Below are 25951 nucleotides of genomic sequence, written 5' to 3'. Positions count from 1 at the left end.
AGCATATCCCAAATTTTTATAGGTCATTGTTATAAGAAATCATTCTGACAATGTCATTGCCTGCACATGGAACTATTAAAAACAAAAAAACTTGTGGTGTTTACTTGGTCATTGTCATTCCCTCATTAAAGATTTGACATCTTGTTAGGGCTTCTTTTATTGCTTATTTAGTAAATGGCATGTGACTTAAGAGTGAAGTCTTCTTTATACAACGCGCACATTTGTTTTCAGGATAAAAGGCTCATTTTTAGAGCCATGATAGTTTTTTATACCCCTGACAAGTCTGAATTGTTTTTCCATTTGTCCCTGCCAAGAAGCTCAAAGTAAGCTATTTTAGAAACATTTGTTGTCGTGAATGTACAGTCAGTTTAGAAAGTAGTCCGATAAAAGCAAAGGTGATTTCGTCGGAGTCCCGTGGGATGACTCTAGTGTGAGTCGTCTCCACTAAATGCTGTGTTCGCTGGGACTGCTAGAGCACAGCAGATCCTATAGTGAGTCAAACGTGTCAGTGCACACAAGTGTTTCCTTATTTGGGCTTTTGACTAAATTACATGTGAGTCACTGGCTGCGATTCTTACTTTGCAGTCACTCCCAACGGGAGGGTCTTCACAATGGGCCTCTTCTGCTGACCCTCATCAGTCCCGTGGTCCCTGCATTGCCTTAGAAAATATCGCAGCTGATCACAATCTTGTTGGCATTACCTTATTTGATTGTTGTCAAATTCTGAATATCCACTGAAAGAACTTTTCAAATGTAGCCATGCCATTTTAGTCATCTGAGTAAAACTGGATGACTTCCCAAACAAATACCTGCTGCAAAACCCCCTTTTGATTCTGTGACTCAATTGGTTCAGCGGCATCACGCACGCTTTCATCTTTCAAAGGTAACATCCGTCGTGTTATCACCTCGTAGGTTGCAGACATTCCAGGCTCTCTTCCATATTGTAAATGAGGCGCACTGTTGGTATTTATGTCCCTATTGTTATTCACTTCAGACGTGTCACTAAATTTCAGATACATTTGACTGGTCCACATCCAACTTTATATACTCATGGCAAGATTCCAACTTAATATCTGACTCTTAATCGTTGAATTACAAGCATTGTTCCAAAATAAATAAATAAATAAAATCAATAGAATTGCTTTTTCAAAACTGCAGCAGATTTGATCTTTTTGTTTTGCTTTATTACTTTATTGTTGATATTTTTAATTTAGGTTAGTTTTTCAATTCCAGCTTTTTTTTTCAGGTTTGTTTTTTGTTTTACTATCATGGAAATTAGTCATTTAATTATATTTGGACAAAATTTAATAAGTACATGCAAGAGTTTGTTTTGATCTGAGAGGCTTGTACCATTCTCACCAAATGCATGCCCCCACCCCCTAAAACTGGTTCAAACAAATTTGAAACTTGACCTTAGCAAAGAGGTTATTGAATACATATAATCAGGTTGGGTGAGTGGTTGCTCCAGCACAGCGATTTTTCTTCTAAGCAAGGAACTGTCAGATGCTCAGCAGGGCATTGTGAGTGGGGTTGTTGTCATTTTGAACCTGCCGCGGGTTGCCATGCTCTCTTCTTGCGCACTTAATGAACTAAATGCTGTGGGATCTCCTTGTTGACGTGCTGGTTCATCGTCTGGCCCTGTGGCAAGAACTCGCAGACGACACTGTCTTGCTTTCGTCAGTCTTGCCGACATTGGACAAGTCAAGGCTCGGTCGGGCGTTTGGTCTCCGAGTCGTGCTTAATGATCATGCCTCATCATACGTGATGATGCTCCCTGGCAGGGCTGGCTTTTCTATCAACTGAACTGCAACAATTCACACTTGCAGCATTGTGGGCTTCTGCCATAACATTTCATGAGTAGTGAGTCTCGGCTAATCTTTTTGCGTTCATTCGAAATAAGAATTGCTCCTCGCACTTACTTCCCAAATACGCTTGTTGGTCATGCCCCGGATCTTCAGCCTTGGAGCCTGGTGCCTTGGCTGGGGGAGGCCTCTCAATGCGCACCCTGCACACGGATTTGTGGAGGTTCGCTGGAGCGCACCTGGACTCGGTTGAAGTGGCATCCCGCTGGTTGTTCAAGAATGTGGTTGTGTGTTTAGTCAGCAAGGGCGGCATAGGAGTGGCTTATATGTATAAGATTGAGCAAGCAATCGTTTTCTTGGATTGGGCTGCGCTGATGGTTAGCATGGAGAGCAGCAATGAGCAGGAATGCTATGAAATGGGTGAATGGAGGGAAACATCAATACGTGGGTGTTTTTGGCGAGGAATTAGCATTTTAACATTATTAACAGTACAAAAAGTTGATTTAGCATGAAACAGGCGCTTTAATGTAGAACCCTGCCAAAGTACAAAGTACTGTCAGGTGTGAGGGCGACACATTAGCATTTGACTTATTCTGTTCTATCTCCGCGCTCTTGTCGGCCGCCTTTACTGATAACGATACTTGCAGTATAAGAAGTGAAGCTTATTTGCCACCCCTATTTATATTCAAATATGTTTTTCCCCCAATGAATGTTTTTATGAACCTGACATTTTTTAAATTGTCGAAACCAACTATTGTTCTTTTTCTTAGCATTGTTGGTCCATCAGAAGGCCCGCATGGAGAGACTGCGGCATGAACTGGAGCTAAAGAAAAAGAAGCTGGAGAAGCTAAAAGAGGAGGTGAATGAGATGGAGAATGACCTGACAAGGAGACGACTGGAGAGGTCAAACTCTGCCTCCCAAATTCCTTCGGTAATCTGATTTACGTTATTTTGCAAAAAAAAAAAAAAAGAAAACGGGCAAAGATGCAGGGATGGACTGAGGTCTGAAGAATATCAGATCTTGCCTTGACAGTGATTACTACATTTTTATATAACGCTAAACTTTAGAATGGAAAGCACATGCAGTTTTCTGATGACTAACTATCTTGTCCAATGTCCTTCTCAGATTGAGGAAATGAAGCAATTACGATGCAAAAACAGATTACTACAAATCGACATTGAATGCCTCACCAAAGAAATTGATCTCTTTCAAAAAAGAGGTAAGCTCATCTCTTACAATGAATATGTGAAAGGCCTTTCTTAGTGTGTCTCGTTTGGTGCGCGCTCTGAAAATAAGTCTTGACTGTTGGGGGTCAGGTAGGGCACGAGCCCGGGGCTTGTCACATCCTCCCCTGCACATGCGGACAAGGTGCTGCTATTGTAATGTTAACTACTGGTTTTTCCTGAATTGCATCCTGTAGCTGTTTGGCAACACTGGATTTATTGGCCCTCCGAGCACCCCACCGCTGACAGAAACTAAAGTCAGAAACCAGCCACTTTGATAAAACTTGCATGAACAGTTCTATGTGAGCTTTTCAAAGCGGATTCAGTCAGTAAATTTTATCAGTTATTATACCACGCACACACACACGCACGTTTTTGGGGGAGGGTTGAGCTAGATACACTGCTGTCCTCTGATTGAATGAAGGACTTCTCTGTAACAGCGGCCCACTACTTTTATGTATTTATTTTCTTAATAAACAACACATTAAAGTAATTACAATAAATTCCAGATGTTTCGCACCATGCGAACGAGTTAATAGTGGAGTTTCAGGTGTTTTTATTTAAAAAAAAAAAAAATAAATAAATATCCCATCAATATTTGTAATTGCTCCCCTCAATAACAAAAGGTGGATGTTCTTGGCTATTCTGTCTTTGCTGCTTTGATTTTTTCCTGAATGCTGTTCTTATGCCACCATAGTAGGGAGCAACTTAGTTGTCTTAAATGCACATCGAGCAGTAAGAATTGAGAATCACGCGTGTTCCCTGGAGAACCTCTGATCATGGAACCACTGTTTTCTTCCCATTCTTTTATCGCCTTCTCAGTGGCATATAATAATGGACGCATGTCAATTTGAAATTAAAACGGAACCAAAGTTAAAACTAAATAGCCTCTTGTTTTTTTATAGTTGAAACGTACAATTTTGATTTGATTGTTCAATATTGTTTTGCATTTCACATAATACTGTACAAAAGCAACATATCACCTTTTTACATCATCATCATCTTTCATCGGCATCTCCATGAAATAACGACTGCACAAATAATGAACAAATACGATTTTGACGCCTTGATCTTCTCAAAAGAATTTGTGGTGTGAGGCGCAGTTATCTTACCAGATCGAAGAAAGAGGATGTTGCAAATCAAGAACTGAGATCTGACCACAGTCTTGCTCTGTGTGTGACATCTCTGACATGTGAAATTGTCACCTTTCACAAAGCTGCAGCCACAGAAAATCTGGAAAGGTCGACATATTTTCTAGTTAAGATGGTTTCAATTTTGCATCAAATGATACCGTTGACAAACATTAATATTTGTTCATTGTGCTCTGAAGAGGTACTGTGTAACCTTTTGCTTGCCAAGATGTGCATGCTTTGTGTGTCACAATTTTAAAGTTTGTGCAAGTGAGGGTTATTGACGCCAACAGTTTATGTTCATGCAGTGATTGTCAAACTGACATGCTGATTTGCTGTCAAACATGTCGCTTGATTGTTTGTTGTGTACACGTGAGAACACGGATGTATGTAGTTGCCACTTGCATACCGCCAATATTATATCGATGACGTCCGTAAATGTATTTTTACGGCGTCATCGAGTGTTGAAATCCTACGATATTTAGCGTAAAATTGTGATCGACTGCAGTGTCATAATTTGCCCAATCTACCAATGACCAGTGCATAAACATGCTCAATGCTCAGGTTTGCACTTACTTATGCAACTATGCTGTCCTATTTTTTTTCCCCAAAACTAATTTCTCATTGGTTTCCTTATCTAATGGAAAAAAATAATGAACAAACCTGCAGTGGAAACGCAAACCAAATCGGAGTACAATGTTCAAAACGATCCCCATGTCAACTGAACTGACCCGGTTAGTTGAAACTATAGTAAAGAAAATTACACATCGCTAGTGTCTCCGTCACTTTACGCTGCATTATTGTTGAGGGGGAATAAGACGGCTTCTATTTCAGATGAGTCAGCTATTTATTTAATTGATTTGTTTAAAATAACTAACTGTAGCTTGAGGTCATCAGAGCCAAAGTAACTATGATGGAATTCAAACACCGCTTGAATCAATAGTAACACGAAATTTACGGCCTCTGCTTAAAATATGGTAACGAGAAATGCAAATCAAGTCGTAAATGCAGTTTAAAACTTTCTCTTTATCTATTCACAGGAACACACTTCAATCCCAGCACAATCCATAATTTCTATGACAACATTGGATTCGTTGGTCCTGTCCCACCAAAATCCAAAAGTACTTTATCAATTGGTAAGTTTAGGAGGATTGCATGGTCTGCCTACCTAGCTCCTAAATTATTATTACGATTGGTAGTGACAGTCACGGCTCAACTGTTTTCTGGGTTTGGTTGTGTGACATTCGCAATCTAAACCCTCAGGCACTGTGATGTTATTTTCAATCCACAGAAAGTGGCAAAATGGCCACCCCCTGAGATGCCTAAAAACGGGTCAATGCACCTGCTTAATTTACATACCACAAACGTAATATCAATCAGAATAAACTTGGAAAGGCGCATAAAACGTAATTGTATTGTTGGTTTGGACCACACCACATGAATCTGTTCAACAAAACAAGCACATAATGTACACTAAGTACATTTGTGAATAGAACTCATTATTTCAGTGCCGTGAACAATTGTACTTTGAGATACATAAAACTTCTGAGTTTTTCAAGAAACATTTAAACAAGCCATCAATGGGCCTTTTTTCCCTTTCTTTTGATCTTTTCTAAGTGTAATCTTTAGATCCAAGCACTGTATGGTGGCAACTCAGTTTGATATATAAATTGGTCAAATTGGTCAACGGAAAATACCATTTCATCATTGTCAGCACCATTATTCACCATCCACATAGATCTTTGCAGACCACACAAGTCCCTTGTACTCCATCAAAACCACTCATGACCTTTTCACAGTCTATTAGCACCCTCTCTTAGTAGAAAGTTGACACTGCAGTCAATGATATTTTCCATATTAGGGGCACATCTCGTCAGGTGTCGCAACATGTTTCGCATAGTGTTTAGATACGATGGCCTTCTTGATGCTTCCTACTCATTTTAACTAAGACAGCTTGACTGGATTCTCTGCATTAAATCCATCAATGACGTACTGTTGACGCATGTTAAAGTGTAACAGTGTCAGTCATGTAATGCAAATATTAAACCAGCTAGCAAAACGAGTAAAAAAATAAATAAATACAAGAATTATTTTGATTTTTTTTTTTTGCAATAGGCAAAAAGCCCAGTGATCAGACAACACATGAACTTATGACAAAAAAAAAAGAAAAATACCTCTTGAAATATGGATTGACCGCAAGAGGTGATTAACACACACCAAGCCCGCTCTGGACAGTTTGCGGCAGGCAGTGCTTGATTTTCCGTATTGCGGGTTATATATTTTCACACACTTTATATTTGTTGTGTGGTATCTGTTGTATGTTTAACCATTACCATAGTGACTAAAATAAAGCATTGTCGTTACCTTTCTTAAAGTGTTGGCGCTGCTCACAAAGGTACATAAGAATACACTGCGGATTTGCTTTTGTCAGGCATAAATCCATTTGTATATACAGTGAAAACCCGGTTATCGTGGTTAATGGGGACCGAGACCACCCGCGAAAACTGAAAATCCGCGAAGTAGCGGCGCCCCTTCAAAAATGCTTAAAAAAAACCTATACAGGTATACAGTATACCCCCCTGTATACAGTACACAATATAGAATACGGGTAGAGAGAGAGAGAGTGAAATTCATGTTATAACAAAAAAAAAAAAAAATTATTATTAAAACTTATTATTTTTTTATTCCCCAGCCATTATTTTTGTATTTATTCAATTACTTCTTTTTGTATTTATTTAATTACTTCGACTTTTACCTGCTGGTACGCCGTCCGGTGTGCCCTGTGAAATGAGAGGTGGCATTCTTCATTTATTTATTTATTCATTTATTCATTCATAACTGACAGCCTCGCGCTCCGCTCGTGCCCGGGCGGAAGAGGTGCTCCTCTTCGCCTTAATTGTAACGCACGCCGGACCTGCTCCCCCGAAGCGTGTCTCCGTTCGGTTGAACTCTGTTTCATTTCGCCCCGCTCGTGCCCCGGGCGGAAGGTGCTCCTATTCGGCTTAACTGTGACACACGCCCGCCTTCCTCCTCCGGAGCTTCCATTCGGTTAAACTTAGGGGCCGCTTGACCCCGCTCGTGCCCGGGCGGAAGGTGCTCCTCTTCGGCTTAACTGCCACCCACGCCGGCCGGAGCTCTGGTACGGTCCGAACCGCGCGAAACGTCGCCCCCGATCGTGTCCGGGGGGACGTGCTCCTCTTCGCCGACGCTCTTCTTCGGCGCACGCCGGCCGTCTAACCGCTCCAGCGCCCCGTCGTGCCGCTCGGCGAAACTACAATGCCCCCGCGGAGCGGAGCGAATGGAGAGCCCCGATCGTGCCCGGGCAAAAAAGTTTATAATTTTTTAATATTTTTTTTAGACCCGCGAAGCACTGAACCCGCGAAAGGTGAACCGCGAAGTAGCGGGGTTTCACTGTATATGTTTTATACTGCCCCCTGCTGGCTAAGGCGCACACTCAAAAATGAGCAGCACAATGTGTATTGAAGGAGAACGTGTTCCAAAAGTTTATTTTTTATTGTGTCATTATGATGTATTATATTTTCGATTATATTATCAAAACAACTTATTTTTTCTCTTTGCAATGGCTGCTGACCATTTTGCTGATTTCAAATGCCATTTGTCATGCCTGATAGCAAATTGTGGATGCAATGCACTCACCATTGTGTTCCTCTCCATTGCAGACAGTAAGAGTTTGGCAGAGCAGGAGGAAGACGAGGGGACGCAGTGGGGCTGCGCCGGCTGCACCTTCCTCAACCACCCAGCCCTCAACCGCTGTGAAGAGTGCGACCTCCCACGGGACTTCTGAGCCAGAGAGGCCACAACGCGCCCCTCCGCCTGCTTTCTACCACGCTTGAATCGGGGAAAATAAAGAGGCTTTGTGATTCTTTCCCCTGTTGTATGAAAACTGATGGGTTCTAATCACCATGCAGCCTCTTTGCTACATTTTTTTTACCCCCCTAAAGTTTGCTGAATTCTGTCCTCCTGAAGGTTTGACTGGATTCTGTTTACAGCTTGTGTTTCTTCCTAAAGGCAGGCATAGTTGGATAATACCTCACATTAGACACTCAGATTGTGTGGGGCCCTTTTTTTTCCAGCCGCTCAACGTCCCCCTCCCTCAAGGGGGATACCTCGCTGCTCTCACTTACAGTATTACAAGCGTGACCCCTTCCAGTGTCACATACGCACCACAGGCGCCGAAGTGTCTTTTGCCGAACAGAGCTTTTTCCCTCCCGCGGTGGCTTGTCGCGGGGATTTGGGAATGTTGGGCCGCCGCGCTCTATCTGAAGGGAAAACTAACAGACTACTCATGGACCTGGTTTGCTGTTTTGTTTCTAGAGGATGTTAAAGGGCAATCTGGCATCACTGCCTTTGAAATGTGCCTCATACCCCTCTGTTTGACATATTCCTTCCCTTTGAATTCAAAAATGGAAAAAAATGCATGCTTTGTGTACAGAAAGTCCCTTTTTAGTGTACATAATTTTAGAATGTGCCTTCTTCCTCACACTATGAATCACCTGTATTTCCTGTAAGTATAGCTTTATAGACATTATTACTTGTGTAGTTTCCCTCTTATTAATTCATTAAGTGACACGGCTGCCCCTCCCCTTTGTAAGCATGTTAGTTGATTTCTGCGAGAGTTGAAGCCTTGCAGGAGCTGGAAAGGTGTAGTCTCGCAGTCATCAGAAAGGGCCACCTGCAGTGGGTTTATCGGCACTGGTTTCACTGCTCGCAGTTCTGCGGACCATCTGTAGAGGAAGCAAAGCAGCAATTTCTCCCCTTTCAACCTTTCTCGCCCAGACACCAAAAATGCCAGAAAACACAATTACAAGATGCCTTCTTTTTTTTTTATCTGACAACTGGAATGTGAGTTTCATTTTTGGGTACAGCAAGACCTCTTTGCAAAAAGACAATTTCCAGTACAATCTTCACATCTGAATGCTCCTTAAACAGGACGATTTCGATAACTGTTCATTTTTTTCGTCTATTGTCCTTTTTTTTGTGGTACTGAGGTTAATAGTGAAAATGTCAAAAGTGTCCTTAATAAAGGTCAGAATTTTTACATTGAGGGAAACTATAAAAATAACACAACTTGACTGTTCACTTTGTGTGCTCTTGCTTTTTCTATTTGGCTCAGTTAAATCTCAAGCTTCTACTTAACCAAAATCTGGAATTTTTATTTTATTTTCTATTTTTTGCCACTTGCGTTTAACAACAAAATGTCTTTGCATTTGTTCTTTTAAAACTATTACATTTAAAGCTTTACATCTTTATTTTATGACCAAATTATAAATCCATCAAAAGTAAAATGTCTCTGAACCACTTAAAACCAAACCATAGTCCTTTTTTCCCCTACCACAAAAAATCATTTCAACTTAATCTGCACCATGATGTGAAGAGACTTTTTTTTTATTGAGGAAAAAAAACAAATATATGAAGTGTGTTTTTTTATCTGAAGAAAATCTTTTTGGAAGAGATAATTTGTAATAAAAAAAATTAACAACTATTAAATTTTGTCCACTAGGTGGCAGTTAATGGCTTTGTTTCAATGCCATGTATGAATTCCGTCTGCTGTCTAAATTGTTGCCAATTTAATTAGCAACCATATTATTTTGGTATATTTTTACTAGAGACAAATTTTGACATCACATTAGTTCACTTAACTATGAGTAGAGTAGGGGATGATTATATTACAATATGAGAAGGCTCTGTTAGGGTCTGGGAGATGTTGAATCTTCAAAGTGAAGCCTCACAAAAGCTGGTTAGAAGACATTCCAATGAGGATCATAACTCACTTGGTGTCTCCTCTGGTTGTAATCAGATCCATCATTCTCAGGAACGGAGAGGGAGTTTATTGTATTCCGAGTTGACCAGCTGGCTTTAAAAAACATTGGGATCCTCCAATTGGTGTGGTGCAAGCATTGACATCCTGCCTGCAATATGAATTAATAAGGTGAGATGCTTTTTGCACACATTGGATGTTGTACACATGTGTCCAAGTGGTTGTGGTTGAGTTTCGGGGGCAGTAAAAAAAACTGTATGCAGGCTGGCTGACTGCTTGGTCATTGAAATGCTTTCCCAAAGTTTTATAAGTATAAATCAGCGCTGGGCACTTGACCCTTTTTTGCTGGTCAGTCCCCTGCACTAGGGCCGTGATGTCTGTACCTTTCCTGCCTCGTCTGTGCAGCCTTATTCACAAATTGTTGTCGACCCCTCGATCAAAAAAAAATAAAATAATACGTGCTTGATGCCGCAGTGGCAGAGATCCTAACGGCAGAGGTTTATTTAACTCATTCACTGCCAGCCTGGAAAAAAAACTAATGTACTTTTTGGCGTCTATATCCGTCAATGGCACTGAACACATAATAAGATGGCTAATTTACTATTCAAATCCGCTTTCCTTATTATGGTCTTATTTGTCTCCTTATTCATCTCATTCTTCTTTCTTCTTTACGAACGTGCCCAATACAATGTAGTCAAGTGCTCAGATAATCAGCAAGGTTAAATCAGGTGTGTTGCAGCAGGGAGAGATGAGAAAGCGGGGAGGACACTGGCCCTCAAGGAACAGGATTAAATCCCCCTGCTACAACGGATATGTCATACCGGTGTGTGATTGGTCCGAGAATGCTGCAATGATATGATTTACTGGAAAAAAAAACATAATGATAGAATAACAAATGCAATGCCTTCAAATAGTCCCTTTAGAACGGGCTTCGTGTACTGCAGCGGTTGACAGAAATTTCAACTGGCGGAATATGAAACTATTTGACTATCGGGCCCTTTTTAAGGACTATTTTAGAAGGAATGAAGAGTGTTGAAAAGACAAGAGATGATTTCATGAGGGTTCAGATAAAATCGAAGCCAAACAGATGAAAGGGTGCGCTCCTGGGTAAGGATTGACCACTTTGCGACATGGAGCACCTTTAAGGAATGTGACGCACTTTCGGTGGATGGCTGGGGTTGGTGTTATTGGTTTGTAACAATAATAATGTATTAAGTTCAAACCGGTTCAACTCCCCTGTTTGGTAGATACCCGGTGACTATGTGTGTTCTCCTCAAAGCCGCAAGAAATGATTACCCGCAATTATTGCTATGATAGGGCTATAGCAAATTTGGGCAATTTATGAAAATTACATAAAGTTGAAGAAAAACGGGTTTGGTTGAAGGGTGGAGTTTTTTTTAGATCTGGATGAAAAGACATTCATATTGTGTTTGAATTACTTTAAGTGATAAGGAAAATACTTCTAATTTATAAGCGTGCTTATGGAGTAAGCTCGCTGCCAAACAAATATCAGCCAATCAATTTATGTTGTGGGCAGGGTAAAATGGTGTATTGGAGGTATGTGTGGACGTGTCTTTCCTTACAGAAGTATTTCACTTTTTAAATACATACAATCAGAGGGAGTTGTAACAGGTGTGAGTCTTGAAACTTAACATTTTTAGTTTTTGAGTTTTAAGCCAGATTCAAGTAACTTTAATATAGTACATAATAGCCATTATCGTGAGCTTTATTTATTTATTTTTTTTATGTTGCCTACAGCCCCACAATATTGTGATAATTATTGCATCATGAGACTCATATTGTGATAATATTGTATTGTGGTGTTTTGATACCATTTCATCCTTATTATATGTCCACGGTAAAATTATTTAAAAAATTTCACCATAATTTTTTTCTCAAGGCCTGTTTCATGAGTTTTTCAGAATAATTCTGTAAAATCACAATTCAAAACCAATATCTGATTTTCATTGTTTATTTTTCATTGCAGTTTTATTTATTACTACTACTTGTATTATTATTCTTCTTAAATTATATTTTTTGCTTTGTTAACAGATTGCTACCAGCAATTTTGTCCATCTGTGTATTATATTGAAAATTAAGATGAAGGAGACTTACAGGTGGGGAGGGGGCCGACAATTTTTATGAATAAGGCCAGAGGGCCGAGGCCGGAACAGTAACAAGATCACGGTCGGAGCGGGGAGCTACCGACCGGACTGACTGGCAAAAAAAGCGTCAAGTGCCCAGCTCTGTGAACCACACACAACATATTTAACAGTACAGTGATTTTCTTGATTCGCAAGGTGCTTTCACAGGCAGAAATTTCTTTCTACGTCCCCCATTATGAATAAATTATGGGTTCTCCGTGGTGTTCACATAATCTTTGGCCACGTGCAACTTTTTGGATTCCTGCGACTTTCATAACTTGGTACACAATTCCGCTTGGGTTTTTCCTAACATACGGCATTTATAGAAACAACAAACTTATGTAACAAACCATGTTCAGAAAATTTGATTCAGCCAAAACCTGTTTTGTAATTGGTGACTCAATCAGTTTGGTGTCTGGAACTTGCTTGTTAACCAATTAATTATCTTAAAAGGAAATAATGACTATAAAAATAAAATAAGGTCCCAATGGTGCTCTATCTTTTAAATCCTGATTTCAGGCTGTCTCACTAACCGTGATGACCTAAGCAGGAGATGCCCACCAGCAGTACTTCATTTAATCAAATTGACTCTCTTGCTTGTTTGACTTTGTATAATTTTTCTTAATCATCACGTGATCAATGTTACCCAGTGGCATACATTGCAACCCATTCCTCCTTTTTCTTTTCCCAAATGTATACAATATACTGTATAGGGGCTAAGTAGACAAACATAACTTTCCATGACTGTTTAGTCGCATTCAAAAAGAAGGACGCGTCTAAATTCAAATAGCATTTGGAGTGCAATCTGTGAAAATCAGTTGACAAAAATTTAACAAAAAGTGTTTTTTATTTTAAAAAAACTACAACAACAACAAAACATTAACAACAGCATCATCATACAGATGTATAGCATTCCTCACTTTGAGGCAACATGAGAAAACAACACTTGCTGCTTCAATTTAAAAATTCAGTAGCTACAGTCGGTAGCTACTGTTAGGAGCACAGTGCATTGCACACTTACACTTTGTAAAAATCATTTTTTTTTTATTTGTGATGATGCCAAAATTAAGAGGTGCATCCCCTTTAAGGGCAACTTTGGTCTAGTTCAGCCATTCAATATAAACAGAAAGTAATTGGTTAGCATTTTTCTGCATATGTGAATCATCTGAGTGAACACAAAGTTAACGCTGCGATATAAAAAGGCTTTTGAGCATTTATTCGCTATACAGCTTTAAATCCACGTACTCTCTGGCTGTGTCCAATTTCACTGGGACCTCAGAAGGCCGTCGGCCGCGTAACGTCACATCCGGCACGATCCGACCGCACGTGGTGTCCAAATTCGCATCAAGCCTGGATAAATTCACCACGGTTTTTACAGTCCACAGAGGCTACATTAGGAGAGCCCTTTTAATGGATCAAAGGACCCATTTTGCAAGTTGTCTTTCGAGATTGGGAAACATCGGGCGGTCGGGTAACACCGGAAGTGACGTAATTGGGTTGAAAAAATGCGGCCTTCGGAGGATGCAGCCTCTGTCCTCACTATTAAAGGAATTCAGCGAACCAGTAGAGTAATTGTCATGCTCGTCAAGTTTTTCAACTGCTGCTGTTGGAAAAATATATTTCTTTGCTCTTATGAAATGTATTGTTTTCGTTCAGAGATAAGAACGGAGACTGTCCTTCTCAAAACAAAAAACGTCGCTATAACTATAGTTGTGTTTAATTAATTTTAAAAAACTAAATGTAGTTTCAGTTATCTATAGTTTTTAACGAAATATTTATTTATTTATTTATTTTATTACTTTTCATTAAATTGGACCCTACTGGTGCAGCACAGTAAGATTTAATCCTTTACCGGTTTTACAATTGAGGACGTAGAGCGTTGCAATATGAGGATGTGCAGAATATGAAAAGCTCTAAAGGCATTTCGTAAAAAGTTTGTTATAAGTGGTAAGCTTCTTTTTACATGATTATTAAGAATTATCTTAGTAGCAAACATTACCTGTAATTCAATAAAGGTTTTATGATAGCAACAGTCTGACCCTGGAATGGGTTGATTAGATTTCCATTGTTTCCTATGGGAAAATGTATTTGCAATCCGAACAAATCAGACACCCTGGTATGTTTTTTTTCCAGTACAAAATTTGCTTCTGGGATCAGAGGGCAACGTGGCTACTCCTGTAACTCTGGATCAGGGCGATCAGTTCGGACACATCTGACACATGTGGGTAGGCGTTCATGACTCCTTCGACTGTGTCCTTGGGGTACAGCGTGCTCAGCTTGCTCCTCATCTCGTTACGCAGCTCGCTGGACGGGCTGCCGGCGCTGTTGCGGGTCCACTCATCCCTGGGCAGGCTTTGGCTCTGCTTCTGCGCGGGTTGCCTGAAGTAGTCCTTATCCGAAAAACCGAAGGGATGCTCCCGCTGATATACGGGCATGGCCGGGCACGAGGCCCACGCAGGGCAGTGGGCGCTGGGGGGCGCCCCCGTCTGATAGTGACCACACTTACAGTGGGCGCATGCGGACCGCTCACAGCTATTTTGAGGGAAGTAGTAAGTTCCTGCAAACCTTTGGTTGGTGCCACTATGCGACCCTGAGAGGGAGTAGTCGTCGCGGCTCAGGCTGCAGCTGGCCACTCCGCTGCTGTAGCTGTAGGGGGGCCTGCTCATATTTTGGGGCCCATCCAGGATGTAGAGTCTGGACATGCAGCTGTCCAGTGAGCCGAACGCCTCATCCACTTCCATGTTTGGCCAGGCCGGCAGAGCTGGTGGACCTCTGGGGCTGCTGCTGTCTCTCTGATAGATGAAGTGGTCACTGTGCAGGGGCTGGTCTGTGTTGCTGGAGAGAGCGTATGTGTTTGTATGTGTGTCTTGCGTGCTCGGTTTGTAGTTTGACGTCTTGGCTCGGTCTCTGAGCTCATCGGCCACAGACTGCTGCGATTGGTTGGTCCTCTCTGGGTGGTAGAACTTGCATTTCACACCATATGTACACTTTTTCCCTAAAAGAAAGAATTGATTAGTTTGACATTCAAAGATTTGAGTGAGTGGGACTGCTACCGGCATATGCTAAAATGAAATGATGTCAATGACATGAACCAACCATAAGGGCAGTGTTGCAGTTTGTTGTCTGCATTTTTTGGCTTCTTTCGTAGAAAATCATCAATGGTGGGACCATTTCTACCCAACGGATCATCTGGAGGCATGAACCTGTAGAACCAAAAAAGAACGATTAATCTCAAATAGATTCACTTGAAAATGTAAATATTGTATGCAAAAAAAAGTGCTTGTCTTACTTGTCATTGGCAAAGGTATACATAAGCAGCCTCTCCTCAATAAATTTTTTCCATTGAGGATTCTCCATCTGAAGGTCACGGTAGTTGTCGTTGGACACGATGATGCCGTCTATGTCGTAAGCCAGCTTCACAATGTAGCGGTCGTCGTAGCACACCACCCTCTTGCCGTTCACGCAACGGGATGGCGTGTACACTAAGATCTTCCTCCTTTCTAGCTCATGGAGAATGTGTTGATCTGTCCAAGTGCATGGGGAGCAGAAGAGCCTAAAATCACTTTTCTATACAGTAAAATGAGACATTTTAAATTAGGAAAAAAATAAAAAACTGTTTCTATTCTACAGATGAGCTCCTGCATTAGCAGGGGTACTCAAATACAAATAATTGTAGGGCCACATTTCACTCAAAGTCTAGAATCATTCGTAAGATCATAGACAAATCCCTCCCCATGGATTTTGGTCGATGAGACGAAGTAACGTCAGAACCAGAGTAGTGATTTTGCCGGCTTAAGCAGCACATTTGCGTAAGCCTGACTTGTTAAAAAGTGATCGGTCTGAAATCCAACTCTGTGAGTCTGTCGCATCAAAGTGTGCAGAGTCATAGCCGCCGTTCAACGCAGGAAACAGGCGCAGTATGATACAATGTCAGCGCAATGAAGTGGTTTTTGTAGCACCCTTAAAGGGACACTTGATCCATCTGAACATCGGCATTTATATAATCGGTATTTCGCTCGGTGGCCCATTATGACAGTGAATCAGTGAGTCAATTTGCAATTTTGGTATTTTAGCAAGAAACATGATCATGGATGATTTGCCTTCACGGTCCACATAAAATGATGTGGCGGGCTGGATCTGGCCCCTGGGCCTTGAGTTTGACACCTTTGCTTGTAGGGCTTATTTTATTGTGATGAGATTTAAGATGAATTTGCATGCCTCCTTTTGGAGCTCAGCTCAGCAGTTTTTTTTTTTATCTCATCACAGCAGCGAGTCATTTCTACAAAAGCAACTAATTGACGCCAAAATTCAAATGCTAATGCTACTCTTGGCCACTTCACCCTGTGAAAGTAGAAAAGCATTTTGCTGAATATTTTGGTGAGCTCCTGTGATCACCTCCACAGAATCAAAAATACTGTGCCGAGCTCTTCTACACTTACACAGGCTTAAGTGGACATGAGCAACAATGCGCACACGAACTCCGGCAGCAATTAGCTGTGGGTCGCTAAACAGACAATATTAGCAGAACAGCCTCTTAACGTCCAGACATGCGGCTTTGTGCCGTCGGCGCATGTTAGCGTCTGCCACCGATCGATCAATTTCGGATAAACACCTTATCGAGGAACCCTGGAGGTAGTCTTTTTGAATGTTCCGTGTCGGGGAGCAGCATGTGTGGGGCCGCTTTTGGAGAGTTAGTGTCGGATAGCGAGCTTCACGACCATACCGGTTGTCGTGACTTGGCGAAAAGTTGGAGGAAGTCTTTTTGAATGTTCCGTGTCGGGGAGCAGCATGTGTGGGGACGCTTCCAGAGAGTTAGTGTCGGAAAGCGAGCTTTACGGCCATACCGGTTGTCGTGACTTGGGGAAAAGTTGGTCTTTGAAAACATCCAGCTCGAGCACGCCGTGAGTGAGGATGTGCAGTGCAGAAAATTGATGGATGGATGGACAGACTTTGAAAGATTCAGAGCACCAAAGCTCCAGCGAGGAGGCTGACTCCACAGCCGAGTTTGGCAGAACTGGACGCGTAGTTTTTGATGAGTGTGTACACGTAGCCCCAGTGGCTTTGCTGAAAAAAAGTAAGTCAAGCTAAAACTTATGAATGAAATTGTAATACATAATAACCTACGAACAATTAACCTCACAAAAAGCCTCTCGGTACACATCGCGTTTGTGTACCTTGAACGTAAGTCGCTCATTTCCTCTTGTAAGTCACCAATGTAAACGCTAATGGTTTTTTGATGTGGAGAGGTGGTTTGTAGGTTTGTTTTTAAATATTTTTAAAGCAAAAAAAAAAAAAAAACACATTTCGTATTTTTAAGTGTTAATGTTAAAATTCTCTAATGTTACCTAGGAGCATGATAAAATTAAAAATACAGATAAATCCTGTTTCTTTTCTATTTTTTAAGACTTGGGCCTGCTATGCATACGCCCTATATTTCAAAGTTGCACATGATGATGGTACTTGGAGAACTAACTACTTTTTGAAGATGCGGTTGTTGTAAAAAGTTTGTGAACCACTGTTGTAGTGAAACTGTGTGTGCGCAGCATGCGTCTCTTGTTACCCAGGGTGAGCCTACGCACCCTGAAATTAATTATAGCGTGACATCTATTAAAGGCCACTATTTGAGTAAAACCAAACCACAACCATAATTACAATGGGCCTCATTCACTAGTAAACATGTTGAAACGTTGTTGGTGCAGAAGTTGTTATATACGGACAATTTTATTCACACTATCGTGCGATTCTTAATGATTCAGAATTTAATCGAAATGACGGCATGTGCCCCTGGAGCTGCAATCTACATAAAAAAATGCATAATGGTTCACTTTGCTTTACCTGAGTAATGTTGTTTCCAGTGTCCCAGTCGACACGGTTTTGATATTCACCAACAATCTATAAATCTGAACTTTGCCACAATTTAGATTCCCCACAACCATCTCGTGATTCTGTTCAATACAGATACAGTATGTTGATAACTTGCTGAGAGAAGCAATGCAGATATGGCTCCCTTTTTCTTCTCAACCAGGGAGGGGCATATGGTGAGTTTCTCTGAGCCCGTCTTCCAAACTTGCCAGGATCATAAAATTGATTGAGAAGTACTTCCTAGAGCGTGTTTGTAACAGTGAAAGTTATATTGATAGTATTGCAACTAAGATAAATGCTAGCTCGCATATGCCAGGACTCATGCGAATAAGGGATCGCTGCCAGTAGTAACACCTCAGACCAATGAGAGATGTCATAGCAACACATCTGATTGACAATGTCAGGGGAGGGATTTGATTGGTCACCCCACTCCTTAGAGCAGGGGTCTCAAACTCGCGGCCCGCGGGCCATTTGCGGCCCGCGGGATGATAGTTTGCAGCCCCGCCTTATTATGAAAGTTTAATGTTCGTGCGGCCCGCGAATTTGATATGACTGGCACTTTACAGTGTAGTTATAAAGCTTTAATTACAGTGTAATTAAAGCTTTATAACTACAGCAGTAGGCCTACTCATCCCAGAACTATGGTTTATGCTTAGGATCTCTGCTATTTGACGAGATTTTGATTTGATTGACAGGAGACCCATGCGCGAACAGGATGTGCAGTCTGACGGAGCTTTGCATCAGCACTAGCACAGACGGGACTAATTATAAAATGTAGGATTACCTGGTCACAGTGGATAAAATTGAACCGCGGATTATTGTTGGGCACATCTTCAGCTTTAAAACGAGGGTAGGATTGTAATTTTTCTTTCGACGTTTTAGTAGGGGTTTGATTGATGAATGTTCCACTCATGTTCAGGACAATTCATGTTCAGAAGAAGATTAAAGAACTGTTAATACAGACATTTGACTCATTATTATTATTATTATTATTATTATTTATTACTGATTAATTTTCTTATTAATTCCTTATTTATTTTCTTATTAATTCCTTATTTATTTATAAATCTTATTTTGTGGTTAAAAATAAAAATAAAGACATTTGAGAAGATTAGATTTTTTTAATTTTTTTCTTGCGGAAAACCTGATGCGGCCCAGCCTCACCCAGAGTCTGCCTCTAGTGGCCCCCAGGTAAATTTAGTTTGAGACCCCTGCCTTAGAGTCACCGTTTCAAATCAAAACCAAAAATATCTCAGCAAGCAAACAATGAAACAAAGAAATAAAATTAACACAAAACATGTATCTCTCATGCCATTCATATCCCCAAAAGAAATAAAAATAACACAAAAACAGTACTGATGCATTCTGGGAGCCTCAGCCTCAGCCAATCAGATGGCTGGTTAGAGAGATGAACGTGGTGAGCTTTGGGCAGTGTGTTTTTATTTATTTTTTTATATTTTTGCAGTCTGTTGTCTAAACCTGTGATGTATCTTGCCTGCAATAACATGAATGATAAGACAGACTACAACATCGTGTACAGCTGCCCTTTTGTTCAGCTTTCTCTTGCACCATCACCCAAAAAAAACATATTCACATAATGTATTTGTCACAATCAATTCGATGCACAGACGTCTCAGACTTTGGCGAAGATTTGGGACTTTAAAGTGCACCTTATGGTCGTGAAAATACGGTAAGTGTCCAAAGATCTGGAACACATTTAGACTTTGAAGTCTTCAGGGGAACAATAAGTATCGCTTAGCCATCGCTAATTACAGGTTTCATCGTGTAAGTGAAAGAGATATGACATATCCTCTTTCAGAGTCAGATGAATGACGCACGCTTTCCTACTTTGACGCTTGCTCTATTGCCTTATCTCAAGCTGAGATGAGTCCAAAAACAATTCTGGTTTAAAGATCAGAATGCAGCATATTAAGATGATGTTTTTTGTATGGTTATGCAATTTAACACTTATTAATATTTTTCAAAAACGAGTTTGACACCCCTCATCTAGATAATTATCATTTTTACATCTGGCCTTTGAAACTGATAGGAGAAACTCTACTTGTTATGAAAGCGAGTCGGCAGACCATTAAGCCTTCTGCTCTGCAAAATATCAGCATCTTTGATCACGGTCAGGAAGAGGATTGTCGGTGGAGTTGTATGTGGTCTGCTATGCTGTGCCGGTCATTTTGAGTACACCACAATATAATAAATTTCCCTCTGTTGTTGCTTACGTGTGAGTCCTTATACAGACAGTTCTTTCAATACTGTTACGTAAAACGGGTTTACCTCCACACAGTACAGTAAATTAAATTAATGAATATTGTCACTGCTGGATGGAAATCTACAATGTACAAATTTGGTCAATTTCTGTTTTTTTTCACAAATCATTCCTCATTTGTGTCTCTTTTTTTACTTTTTCTGCGTTTACATATTATCAGTGTTGACACGGGCTTGATCACTTGACAATTCAATGCTTATGACTCAACAAACCATTTTTTTTTGTTCGTGAAAAGTGGCTGGTTCTGCCTGACGGCGTTGAAATGAACGTTTTGCCTTCTGATTCTGTGGTTAATGAGGGGAATTACGCCAGTGAAGTTGCTGTTGTTGTCACTTCACAGGTGTGTGTAGCCAGGCTTTTGAAACCGGCTGTGTCAAATTGCAAAGATGGCTAATGTGACTACCTGTAATAGGGGCCTCGGGCCTCGGCTGCTCCTTCCTCCACATGGGAATGAACACAGTGATGTCTCGCAGTCCCTTTTCCCAAAACCACTTGACTGCCATCTGGATCCCCTGACACGAGAACACCTTCTTGTCTCCATGGCTACACACGCACACAAAAGTTTGAAGTCAACAAAAGCACAAAATGCTTCCTCTTTTTTATAAGGAAGTAGACAGCTCAAGAGTGGCACTTCTTCAAAATACCAGTAAAGAAATACTGCCAATAACACGGAATTGTATCTTATACAGTAAATGTTGTGGTTGAATGTGCACTCAAAAGGTAACATTGTACAGTCAGACAGATTAAGATTAAAATTGTATATATATATATAAAGCTTAAACTTATTTTATCCCTATCCAATTCAGTTTTTTTTTTCCACATTTCCACTCATCCCCCATAGGAACATACACTGAGTTTTTAATTTGTGTTTTCTGAAGAATTTGGGAGTTTGTAAAATAAAGAAATAGACCCCTCATGGTTCCCTCAAGGAAAAAATCCAAGCGCCACCAATGCTGTTTTCACACATTTATATTGGAGCATTTTATTTTCCAAATCAAATTTCCATGTGCATTATGTTTTAAATTAATTATTTGTAAGTATAATTTTATGTGCATATAAAAACTTTTTTAGGAAGAAAACCTGTCCTAAGGTCTCAAACCTAAGCAGTCAAGTTTTGTGTATAATGCTGAATTTTTCCGGCCATATTAAATGTGTCATTTTGCAAATATGGTAACGTCTTACTAATATTTAGTTGAATGCAGAACTCCAACACGGCCAAAGTGTTAACCAAAGTTTGAAATGATCACAAACTAGTACTTAGATGATATCAAGGAAAGTTTTTTATTTTACTGCATACATATTTGGGGGCACGCGACGGTAGTCACTAGTTGTGATTGTGAGCCCGTGTGTTGTCTTTATATGCCCTGTGATTGGCTGGCAATCAGTTCAGGGTGTACCCCGCCTACTGCCCAGAGACAGCTGGGATAGCCTCGAGCACACCCTTGTGAGGATTAGCGGCTTGGATAATCGATGGATGGGCGGATGATTTATATTCATGAGAATAGTGTACATAAGTGCACTAGGATAAAGCACAGGTTAAACTGACATGTACAGTGAATTAGGGTGTGTCTTCTGTTTTTTTTTTTTTTTACAAGCCTGTTAAAGTACCCGAAGCTCTCTAAATAGTTTCAATTGTATTGGATCTTCCTTATCATGAATGTGTCAGGTAAGCATAAAGGTGTGACCGAGAACAATTTACTAACAACTTCCTTGTGCGCTGATGTCGCTCAAGTAGACACAACTGTTACAAGCGTTGTGTTACATGTTTGTGTGGCAGTTGTTGGAATGTGTCGGGTACTTAAAAGTCATGCTTTGCCCTGTGCAATTGCTTGAAAAAAAAAAAAGAAGAAAAGTGAACAACGTGTTTTCACTTCCTGCTACTGTAAAGAGGAAGTGAGATGGGATGCGAAGTGAAACAACAAACGCAGACACTGATATCAGAAGGTTAACCTCCTGTCAAATAATTAATTGATCATTTTGGTCGAACCGCGACCCTTGTGAGAATAAGCGGCTCAAATAATGGATGGGTGGACTATGCCAGAAGTAGAGTGGTTTTCTGCTTGCTACATAGTAATCCCACTTTTAGCTCTGTGTTAGCTTTTCATGCTAGCAGTTCATTAAAGATACCATTGTATTTACACTTTTCACACTTAAAATATGCACAAAGATTTGCTGGGATGAATAACAGCCCAGTGTTTTAGTATCTTGAACTAGCTACATCTTTGTACATCAGCTGGAAATTAAAAATGTTTACAATGGTGCCTTGAGTACAAGTGAGCCGGCCCACGAGGTTTTGGAGCTATTGCGATAGGCAGTGAATTCAACTCATTTTACAATAAGCTCCCTATTTATTCTTCAACTAAAACAGCTGTTTAATACCACTCCAAATTTAAGTTTACTGTCAAGCTAAACATAAAACAAACATAATTTTATATTGTGTATTTAAAAGAACCAGAATACTGACTAAAAAAAATGCCTAACAGTTAGCATCGCTCGTCATGTTTTTCAAACTACTTAGTCAACGGGAGCGCGACACATGCACACAGACAAAATCATTATACTTCCGGGCATATATTCTTTATCCTATCTGTAAAAAGAACAACACCATTAACTATATTTGAGTCACTCAGAATAGTGATTGTGTGAATGGGAAATGTTCCTCTTTACATTCACTTCTGACTTTATTATACTGACCCCAAGCCGCTGCACCTCCTCTGAAGCCTTGAGGTTACACTTTACAATAAACCAAAGCAAAAGAGGGTAGCCGACTCACCTCATGGCAACATTGCTTCCATCTAAGACTACTGGTCTAAAGGCTGAAGCAGTGTCTTTGTCTTGCACCGGTCTGGTGGGTCCGGGGCTGCAGCCTCTTGACACCAGTTTGGGGCTGCTCGGGACACTTTTGTCACTGCGAATGTGGCAGGTCTTGATTAGCTCCTCAAGAATGTCGTTGGTCTGGGCATCGTGGTCGAGGCTCTTCAACACCCTATCAATGTCCTCGTGGGAGTAGCCCAGCTTGAGAAAACGCTCCACTTTGGCGTGTTGCTTCTGGTGGTCCATGACACGGTTCAGAGAGATGTTGGAGTCTTCTTGCACTGTTGGAACCCGATTACGCTTGGTTCATCCGTATCTCCATGGCGATCGGCCTGTGTTTTGGAATAGTTGAAAGTGAATAAAGGAAGTCCGACCGATTAGCCCAAGGTTTTTCGTTGGTTGCTGAGTTGCCATCCCTTCATAAGAATTTTTTCATCACGTGCAGGGTCTTACTTACAGATTTTGAACATACCTTACCATAACTCACTTTCAGACATTTAGGAACAATCTACGCATACAACATTGTGGCAATACCGTGGCAAGGGAGAGTATCACATGTATAAAAGCACATTTTGCCATTACAGTCAACTTGCATTGGGGCCTAGTGGGGCAGCTGTCAAAGTAGTTCATTGGGTGCCATTTAAATGTCACGTCAGAACCGTTGAAAACCGAGGGCCCCTTAGTATTTGTCTTTTTTAAGGCATAATGTGTTTATTTATTTATTTATGTATTTATTTATTTATTTAGTCTTCCAGAATGTTAATATGCTGTTAAGGAATAACCTTTTTTTTTTTTTTTTACTTCCTCTTGTGATTGTTCCCAATACGTCTGTCACTTAGGCCCCCCAAATCAAGGTGCTTCTATTTGTAATTCTAATAAAAAACACTTACATGAATGGAATTGGGTATTGTGTGTAGCAGCCATCAATAAATACAAATCGTGCAATAAACCAAATTCCTGACAAGAATAGTGAACCATATTTAAAGTAAACCAAAAAAACAAACCATAAATAGTAGCCACATTAGGCAGGATGTTGTGCTCCCAGAGATGTCTCATGTGCAGTTGTGTGCAAAGGTATGAGGTGGTTATAGTGTAAAAACAACACATGATACATTATAACTAAATGAAATTACTACAAATACACAGAAATAAAACTTCCTCTTCTTATCTTACAAATAAAACATTGCCATCTGTCTCTCAGGTGTTCTGACCATTTTGCTGTCCTGCATTCCTGTGTCGTTTCAACTATAAGGAAAAAGCTTGAAAAATGTTGGCTTTTCAAAAATAAACAACTCCAAGAACACATTCTGCGGAAAATGTCCAGACTCAACCAAGAAGTGGACTCAATTTACCCATACTTGGTCACGTTTGATACCTTTTGTAAGTGTATCACTCATGTTACTGTATGTAAACAACACATAACGTAACCCAAACTCACCATTTCATTAGTGACAAGCCCCACATGTACTCAGCTTCACGTTTAAAATAATTACATAGAACATTTGTTGAGTGGAATGTTACGAAGTACTTACATCTGAAAACATAAGCGGGATCACGGAGCTGATTGGGAGCGTCTCTATGGCTTGCTGTGTCTCACCACTCTGAGCAATGCAGGACTCATTGTGAGCAACTCTTATTACTCATAGGAGGAAGTAGCTGCTGAGTGCAGTAGAAGAAAAAAAAAAGAAAATTTGCACTCACTTCCTTGTCAGGACTCTCAGCCTGAGGGGTTTATTTTCCATTTGAGCTCTTCCTGGTAGGGTGCTGTCAACATTTACTGAAAAAGTTGCAACTTGTCCACATGGCGTCAATGGCAAAAGTGTGGAATCACCAATAAGTGTTTTTTTCCCCTTTCTAACTTGAAACCATAACAAAGACAGTTATGTATCACTGAGTAGTTTACTGGAGGGTCTCATAAATCAAGAAAAAAACGTTGATCGAGTTATCATGTCAGTGCTGATCGAAAAAAGAAGCATTTTTGGTTATGTGATGTTGTTCGGTAGAACCTGTGAACCACAATCGTTTACCCCCCACCAAACCTACACTTTCCAGGATTTTTTTAACTTTGGGTAGAAGATGATAAGCCGCTGGACAGCGAGTCTGCGAGAAACAGAAATTTCACAATTGTATAGTGACGTTAAAGAAGTTCATTAATTTTCTATAGCACTTATACAGGGTCGGACCAAAGAAACATGACATTTTCAACTAACTTCCTCATGACTGTTAAAAAAGCTTGTCAAGTGGGGAAGTTTCCTGAATTAAGAAGTGCTCAGACTGGAGTTGTCGGTTCTTTCCTTTTATTTGTGTTATGGTTAAGTATGGTGGGAATGTTGAAAATAGAAAAGAACACTGGACAAAGTTTACTATACTAAAAGACAGGGAAGTAATTCACTCAGAAGGAAAGTGCACTTAAACTCTTATCTGGTAACCAGGATGTCAAAGTTCTTCTGAGTTTTGAAAAGATTTGCAGTGTCAGGCTCACAAAGCGTTTGTGGACTCAAGTTGGAGCAAATGATACAGGTTCCGGACAAAATGTATGTATTTATTTATTGATTTTACGAGCTCGGTATATAAAAAGCCCATAAAAAATCATCATATGTTCCCTAAGGGAACGGGTGGAAATGTGGAAAAAATCCCCAGAGAAAGGGGGGAAAAAAATAAATAATTGGAAAATACCCAAAAGTCAATTATCTGGTCTTTCACTTGGCAGGGGTCCAAACATATTTCAGGGGGGGCAGGCACAGGGGTAGAGTGTCTGGTTGATCGGAGACTGCTGGGACAGAACTGCCGCCACTTCTGAATCCGAAGTATCAACCTCAACCACAAAAGGAAGGTCGGAGTTAGGAGGGGTTAAAACGGCAGGTTTGTAAACAATAATTTCAAATTGGCAAATGCTGGATCAGCAGTGGTGGTCC

General features: G+C 40.5%; 2 protein-coding genes across 4 annotated transcripts in view; one reads left to right on the top strand and one right to left on the bottom strand.

The window, feature by feature from the left end:
- tab2 (TGF-beta activated kinase 1 (MAP3K7) binding protein 2) overlaps positions 1-9254 on the top strand; it is a 49623-nt gene extending 40369 nt beyond the window's left edge. For 2 of the 3 annotated variants that reach the window (XM_088286771.1, XM_088286772.1), the window contains exons 4-7: positions 2573-2733; positions 2929-3022; positions 5197-5292; positions 7837-9254. In XM_088286771.1, coding sequence (XP_088142897.1) covers positions 2573-2733; positions 2929-3022; positions 5197-5292; positions 7837-7961 — 476 coding nt within the window. In that variant the 3' untranslated portion in view covers positions 7962-9254. The remainder of the gene's footprint in view (positions 1-2572; positions 2734-2928; positions 3023-5196; positions 5293-7836) is intronic. The other variant, XM_088286773.1, reaches the window with a different exon arrangement.
- A 3663-nt stretch (positions 9255-12917) lies between these two features.
- On the bottom strand, positions 12918-24662 carry LOC148316940 (endoribonuclease ZC3H12A-like). Its single transcript, XM_088286762.1, has 6 exons — positions 24569-24662; positions 22996-23368; positions 20626-20765; positions 15369-15603; positions 15176-15282; positions 12918-15074 (listed from the first exon to the last, which is right to left on the bottom strand). Exons 2-6 carry the CDS (start codon positions 23280-23282, stop codon positions 14233-14235), a joined length of 1611 nt encoding a protein of 536 aa, XP_088142888.1. The 5' UTR covers positions 23283-23368; positions 24569-24662; the 3' UTR covers positions 12918-14232.
- Between the last annotated feature and the right edge of the window lie 1289 nt (positions 24663-25951).

Source organism: Idiotropiscis lumnitzeri, chromosome 21 (assembly GCF_059441095.1).
Source record: "Idiotropiscis lumnitzeri isolate Australia: NSW breed Sydney's pygmy pipehorse chromosome 21, RoL_Ilum_1.0, whole genome shotgun sequence".
Taxonomy (NCBI): Eukaryota; Metazoa; Chordata; class Actinopteri; order Syngnathiformes; family Syngnathidae; genus Idiotropiscis; species Idiotropiscis lumnitzeri.
This window is presented reverse-complemented; position numbering and strand designations above follow the sequence as displayed.